Raw genomic sequence first — 8,269 nt, forward strand, 5'->3', positions numbered from 1 at the left:
ACTATGCCAATAAGACTGGACAGCACAAGAGTAAATACAGTCACAGTAGTCTCAGTGCAATGTGAAAAATTTGATGACTCACTGGATAAAGCCATTTTGTAGTGTGACTCTGAAGTCTATGTTTCTTATATATCATGTAACTACATATTTTATGCATATATATCTGTATTTTTAAACCTATACAGATATGGTTTCCTGATCAAATTAATGGTCAGAACAAAATGTTTGTTTTCTTAGTGCTCTTATAGGAAAGGAAAGATTACATGCTTATAAAAGAAGACTCAAGTCTTGTGTATTTATGAATTTAGATCCTAGAAAAAACTGAAAAAACAGAGTGGGAGAATTTTAAATACGTGCTTTTCTTTTGCTTAGATTTTATTCAAATAATTTACTACTTAAAACAATCTTTCCCAGGGAAAAGTATGCCCCAAATTTTCTGGAATAAATCTAGTTTTATATGGTCAAGAAACTTATAAACTGTATGAATTTTCTTGCCTCCCAAAATCCAGCATACATTTTCGCTGGAGCATTTGTTTAGGTGATTAAGAACAGAATTGCTAACATAAAAGAATGTTCTGGTACTTGTGTTGGTAATTATAATAAAAATGTGTTTGAACTGAGTAAGGACTTGTGTGAATGTTCTGTGCTAGAATAATGGGTATTGTGATCCATCTGAGTCTGTGTTTATTCCCAAGAATGAATAAAATAAATGGCCAGGTTTTATACTTGATGTAATCATGCATATTTCAATGAGTATGTTCCCCCTGTAAGTCAAAGCAAGCTCTTTGTGACCTTTGCAGTAGTGAATTTTAGACATAACTACATAATGTGTAACACACCGTTTTGATCTTTAATGCTGGAGCTGTCTTTATGTCACTGGTATCATTCAAGACTTTCTTTAGCTCTGTGAAAGCCAGGTCACTTACCAGACAGAGGGGCAAGTAAATTAAGATAAGCTTGCCACACGAGTTGTTAAAATGAAAAATGTTTCAAGTAAAACCTCAATGTAAAATGTAGTTTAAGTATGGAAGTTCTTTTCTCATAATCTTTAAGACCATAGGGCTTTCAGAGATACCTTCCAGATGTGCTCAGCTACCTTAGAGATGTTAGAATTAGGGACACAAAGAACAGACCTGAGCCATCAGAGGATTTAAATTGAGATTTCAGTGATCCCTTACAAAGGCTGAAAACCTTATTTTATAATAATCACAGTCTTTCATATGCTGTTTAAACTGGATGAGTAGGATATTATTACTAAAGTAATGACACGATTCAGAGGAAGATTTGTGCAGTACCATATTGTAGGATACAATTTGAAAGGATTTATGTAGTTCAAACTGACAATATGAAAAAATGTATGTGTATGTTTTACTTAGTAGATTTCTAGTAGTCATCCTGTTGATGTAGCAAGTTATCATTAATTGACTTAAAGTTATCAATGTATATTTAAAGAGATGCATATGATCATTTTATTTAGAATCTGGATATTTTAATTGATGCATGTCCGTACCCCTGAATATCTATCAGAGTTGTTTTAGCATAGTGAAAACATATATGCAAATGTCTCTTCCCTTCTGGAGTCTCACTGGGTCTGTGAAAGGAGAGCTTTATGTCAGTAGGGCCATATACATAATATTTACATATTATGACAAAGTCCTTCCAAGAAATAAACCTGTTTGCATAGAACCCAAAATGGATCCATATCATACTTGATTGCATACTGTAGTGGATCAAGTTATAAAGAAACTTCATGAGTGAGTAACAAGATGCAGTCTTAAAATAACCTTGTATTTAAATGATGATAATTCTTAATTCTCCTTCCATATTTTGCCAATATAGAGAAAGTATCAAAGTAGTAAAATGGTAAAATAAAAAAATATTACCCTCTATTTCTACTTTTTGCCTTAAATTGGAAATTCTTCATAGTGCAGTGGTAATTACTCTTCTTTTACTATGTTATAAACACATTATTGAAAGGAAATGTTGTCAAGATAGGAGAAGCTATCTTTCTGCATTTTTATGCTAACATACTTGGATATTTTCCTGAAACTAAGAAAAATGTCTATTAAAATTTGAATTTGATGCTGAGAGAACTCCTGTTTTGATCTGAAGGAAGCTGTATTTGTCATTTTGGGTATTTTCACACACTTAAATTGTTATTGGTGGTGGTTGTAATTTTAATGCCACTTGTTACAATTAGGAATTTCAGCATCCTTTATTCTGCACTTGATTTAGTCAAGTTTTGCCTATCTTTCTAATGCTCTTTAATGCCTTTTTTCATTCTTTTAGTCATTTAATTTTGTATTCTTTCAGTTCTTGTTCAAATCTAGAAAATTTTTAAGAGATTATAATTTTAAATTTTCGCAANTTTTTCATTGCTTAATGTGTATTTTTTAAAACAAGATTCTCAAAAGCAGTGTTTACTTTTTAGTGTGGATTAGCTTGACAAAGGTAATACAATGAATAGACAAAAATATGCCAAATATATTTAATCCTTACTGTGTGTTTCATTTGGTACAAAGCATACTGATTATCCAGATGATATCTGCATGATAAACCACTTGAAATGTTTTCTGTGATTTATCAGTTAATACAATAACTAACCAGTTGAGCTGAACAATAGAATTGACTAATTTCCATTTTCTTTGAAAGAAAAGTTGTTTTCTTAAACCAATTCAATTCATTGAGCCAGCTGGCACAAACAAACCTGTTATCCATTTAAACTTATTTAAGAGTCTTTCTTCTGTGTATTTATTAATTTAGCTAATCATGCTAACTGATGATATTAATAGCAACTCCTTCCTGAAAATAGAAACCTAGAGAAAATAGCAATTTGAAGGAAGCCGACAAGGCTAATATTTAAGTTTACTGGAAGGGGAAAGGCACAAGTACCCTAAATAATCCTGGTAATAATCCAGATAGAATCCTAGTAGTAGTCTAGGCAGAATAAAATATTCTGTTGCTATTTACCTCACACTTCATGGCTATTTAAAATATACTTGTAAACATTGACTATTGTTTCTCTTTTGTTCCTTCCATTTTTCCTTTCTTCCTCTTTGTTTGGGGAAGGCAGACATAGGTACTAACCAAGAAAGATTATCAATATTTGTATACATGGTAAAATAAAAGGAGAGAGAGAAGTCTTCAGAATAGAAACAGTGACTATAAAACAAAAGAAAAAGAATAAAAATTTGTTACGTTATTTTAATTATTTATATTTTTAAAACTTGTTTTTAATTTCACATGCAGTATTGGAATGTTTTAAAAAAAGATGCTAGAGCATTTAAAATGCATACTGAATATACGTTTTTCTCTCACAGTACATCTGTTAGACAGTTTTGAAAAGTAATGTACTGCATAATGGGTTTTTCTTTATATTTGTATAATGATGAAATTTAGTCAGACTTTTTTTAATGTAATCTGTTATTTAGTACCAAGGTGTCCTGACGAAAAGCAACTATAAATAGTCATATCACAGTGATGGACATAATGTGTGTCTAAAGACTTGATCTAAAGAACCTATCATTCATTCAAAGATTTGCTGTCGAGGTATCACTAGAGACAATATAATTCTTCATTTCCTCAGGCTTCATGGTGTTCATCCATACAGATGACTCTTGATTACCTATATAATCTCAGAATTTCCCACTGCCAAGATTTTTGTTTCTGAAAGACACAAAGAACTTAAGTGGACACTATTTCAAAATCAGCATAGTTAAACATAAGTCTACTGCATACTTTCATAGTATTTCAAAATTCCTTAACATAAAGTTTCTGACTTTTTTTCCATCATAGAATATAGAATATTGTAGAATCCCCAAATAAATTATCAATTATTTTTCCCTTCTCTCTCTCTTTCTTTAATTTCTATTTCACATAGATTAAAACTTAACCGTCATTTTGGCAGGATGTGTGATTTCAACCTATTAAGGTGAGCTGTGTAATAAGGAAGGTCAAAAACTGTGAACTGAGTCATAAACTATGTAGCCTTCCCCAGTGGCCTACATGTACATTGTACTTATGCTTGGTTTTTTAAACATTTTGCTTATCTGTACTAAAGCATTGTCACGATATAAAATAGTTGTAATATGCCATTTTTGTCCGGCAATACGTGTTAAAGTAATAGAACTGCGGATCTATATAGATTTGCTAAAAGTGTTTTCATATTGGCTAAAATGGCAACATCTGTCATGTGAAGATACAGTTCATTTTGTGATCATTACTTTTGTGTTTGCAATTGCACTAAAATTCTTATTTTTAATGTTACTGTATATGTAGCTAATCAGTAAGATCTGTAAGATAACATGAAAATTTGTGAATTTTAATCTCACTTTAGAATAATTTTTTGAACAACAAAATCATTTCCAACTGCTTTTANAGCATGAAAATGCATTCTGTAGGTCTGTATCTAACCATTTAGTGATAAATGTGTGTGCCTCTGAAAGGTGAAACTGTTGTGTTCCACCAATCTCCGTACTTTTGAAGATGTACCATAAATGACCTTGAGACAACAGTTCATTGTGTTTATATTTAAAAAAAAACAAAATATGAAAAAAGAAAGTATTTTCTCATATTGGCCTTTCATCCTCCATTTTTGTAACCTTTTCTGAAAAGAATCTGTGACATTCTGCTAACTAAAGAGTATGGTATATCTTTTTGGGGAAAAGAAATGAAATATCTTTCTTGAATATCAATCAGGATGTGAGTGAGCCAATTCTTTTGAAAGTTCCTCTTTATTATCTTTCTTTCAAAGGTGGAATTCCAACAAAACAAATTTAATTTAAATAAGTTTCTGACTGTGAAACAAATCTTACCATTATGAAACACTGCATGGTGCTTTCACCTTATAAATAGCTTTTACATGGTTATGTCTTAGAATAAGGTGAGTTGAGAACTAAGCAAAGCCTCTAAAATAATACATTACTTGTTTTTGGAGATTCAAAGGAGTATCGATGTGCTAAATAACATGCTTCTTGATTTCAGCCAAGTTCAGAAACTTTGCAGAAATAGATAATTTTAAAATGATGACTATATGTCATTGTTGTTGTTGTTGTTGTTTTGTGTGTTGTTTGTGTGTGTATGTATTTTCTTTTTCATTTTAACCAGCCTCTTATACCTAGAAGTCCCACAAGCAGCGTTGCCACGCCTTCCAGCACCATCAGTACACCAACCAAAAGAGACAGTTCTGCTCTCCAGGATCTCTACATCCCCCCTCCTCCTGCAGAACCATATATTCCCAGGTATAATACTACCCATCATGTTGTCGTGGGCAGCTTCTGTCCAGAGACTAACCTAACCGTATGGAAACTGTGAAGTAAATTATCAGGGAACACCTTGAATATTTTCTTAGATAGTAATTCTGAACACATTCTGGAAAATTACTGCATTGTAGAGAATGCACTTTGGTTAATAATAATAATAATAATAATTAATCCATATTAAGCACTATGCATTAAATATCTTGTAAACATCTCATGTAATAGAAAAGAGTAGGAAAGTAATGTTAAATAACAACTAGGATTCTTTTAATAAATAAGGAACAAGTGAGGGTCTTTGTCTAAGAAGCCCCAGGAAATCTCAAGTTACTTTAAAGCATTTCATATGTTTTTTTTCTAATAGAGAAAGTTACAGATAACTTTTATGCCCTCTTAAATGTATGCAATGAGGGAGCTTTTGGTGGGGGGAGATAGATGATGAGAAGGGAGAGTTTTGTTTCCCCTAACACTTCTGTATCTACAGTTTCTACTTGATCAGTTCATTAGCGTTTCTGTCAGGAAGTAGAGACAATTTGCAAGAGAATGAGTTGCCTTTAAAGTCTATTTTCTAGATTTCTTGAGGCTATATCTCTATTTCATTTCCAGATTTCCATTTGAATTTCTTGGCAGGAGTGAAAGAATACAACTATGTTCCATAATGCATTCTGTCCAAAAGCATTCTGATACCCAGCCTTGTGGAACACAAAAATTATGGAAACAGGCCCGCACTAAATGGGGATAATTAGTACCAATCACAAAGAATTTGGTTCCATTTTTAAATTAGTTGTGCAGTCATTCAAAAACAGTAAATTAAGGTCTCTTATTTTCAAGCCACACTTAATATTTAATTTCTTCAGTATATAAAAGAACTGAAATTCCTTATTTTAATTAATTTTCATCATTCTTTAGTGCTCCTAATGTTTCATTCTCTTAGATATGATGGCACAGACATTTTATGATCTAAATGCTACATGACAACATGGTATGTCTGCAAATACTGTATTGTTGTCTCGTAATAAAACTGTAGTCCATTTTATAAACATTTTAGGTTTTAATTTTGAGAATTAAATATAGCTGTGAGAACATGGTTTATGAGAAGATGTAATTTACTGAGCTGCCATTTCACAAATCTTTCTAGTATATAATTTACAGTCCTATGTTAAATTTACAATCAGATGTACACATCCATCTGATATACTAGTCAAATGCAAGTAGCATTTTAATTCTATTAGGATAGTGTCAGACTTTCTGACTGCTCTTGCATGAGGAGCAATCCAAATATGTGTTTTGGATAGTGACTCTTTTGGTTCGTTTTCATTTTAATTGGAAAGATTTTTATTTCAGTGCAAATGATTATTTAAGAGACCTTATTCCATGGGCTACATGTACAGATAAATATCAGAAAATGACTTTTATCAAATCCCTGCAGTTTTTCAATGTTCTTTCCTTTTCTCTTGAGTAGGGAGCAACTTATTATAAAGAAAATATTTCCTAGACAGAAAATGTTTAAAATATACTTCAGAAGACAAAAGAATAAAATAATAGAGTTCCGTCCTCTGAGTGTGGTAGAGTTATGATTACAGCAATGTATTGAAACCAATAAAAGCTTGAACATGCTATCTAAAAATACTAAAGAGTATAAGAAATCCGAGTATCAATATGGTGGTATTTGTTTTGTCAGTATTGCTTCATACTTTTAAGGAAATTCATAATTAGAGTGTATCATCTCACTTTAATCGATTCTTAGTCTTTCTTCATATAGTAAAAAAATTTTATTTATGTAGGATAAGCATTTTAGTGTTAATTTGAATTGTAAATAATAAAAGCTTTCTCATCTTAAAACCAAAAAATACTTACAAATGGTAGGGCTAGCTGTCAACTTACATAGAATTTTTTTCATGTGATTACCATTCTTTGAACACATTTATTCCAGAAGTGCCTTTTTCTCTAAAAGACACTCATGTCTGGAGTGAGTGAAATTTCATCAATTTTTTAATATATGTTTTGTGACTGTATGCAGTTTCATTATCATAGTATATATTGCATTTACACACTTAACCACATTTCTTTTTCAGTGACAAAAATCAAGAATTTGTAGGTTTTTGCACAACTCTGAAGTTTAAGCACTAATTTCTCTCATTAATTTTACTCTGAGCCCTTAAATGTAAAGAAAGTCCACTAAAGCAGTGTTCTGACTTTTCATCCATTTCCTTAAATCCTTTTCAGAGTAAAAGTGTAGGTTTATTACATACATAACATTAAGAAAAGTTTTTAATCTGTACAGCAGCAAGAATTAATACATTGAGTTATTCAGGGACTCACGATGTAAGTACATACACACAAGCACATATACAGAGATATAAATGCAAATGGGCACATACTTATATACACAATGCATGTATCACTTCATTCCACTGCAAAAATTGTTTTTGGTTTGTACATTTCTTATTTCAGCTTTATTTGCAATTGTCTCATATTAGACATGCTTAATAAATCTTCCTTGTTGGTACGAGGCCCTCCTTTTATATCATTATAGAGTAAGTAATACCAGCCCTTCCAATTTTCTGTCACAGGGATATCCACATAAATAGAGCATGGTGAGTTAACTAGGGCTGAATCACCTTCTGATCTCAGCTGCATTAACATTTACGTCACAGGCCTGATAAAAATGTCTGCCCATTTATAGATAGGCAAAACCTTACTCCAGTGCCACAAGTTCGTTAGGCCTGTTTTCAAGCTAATTGCAGCGTCAATAAAAATCTGTCTGCATTTTTTAAATATGCTTTCTTTGTTGCCTAAGAACTAGCTATCCACTTACAACTTAGCAATAAGCAATACTTTTAAGAAATAAGAGTGAATTAGCAATGTAAATGGCAATCTCAACTTCTGACGAATTAAATACATGAGACAGCTTGCTGATCCAGTCAGTCTTGAGAATAATATTATTCTACTTTTGACATATTTCAAATATGAGGAATGTAGTTTCCATTTGGAGAGACTTAATCTAGAAAATT

At 31.7% G+C, this 8,269-nt stretch overlaps 1 protein-coding gene across 1 annotated transcript in view; it reads left to right on the forward strand.

Annotated features, from left to right (window-relative positions):
* Nucleotides 1-8,269, forward strand: part of CNKSR2 (connector enhancer of kinase suppressor of Ras 2) — a 231,532-nt gene that overhangs the window by 117,092 nt on the left and 106,171 nt on the right. Inside the window, exon 10 of the mRNA XM_077770516.1 lies at nucleotides 5,107-5,240. Coding sequence (XP_077626642.1) covers nucleotides 5,107-5,240 — 134 coding nt within the window. The remainder of the gene's footprint in view (nucleotides 1-5,106; nucleotides 5,241-8,269) is intronic.

The sequence above is a fragment of the Crocuta crocuta genome, unplaced genomic scaffold (assembly GCF_008692635.1).
Source record: "Crocuta crocuta isolate KB4526 unplaced genomic scaffold, BGI_CrCroc_1.0 scaffold488, whole genome shotgun sequence".
NCBI lineage: Eukaryota > Metazoa > Chordata > Mammalia > Carnivora > Hyaenidae > Crocuta > Crocuta crocuta.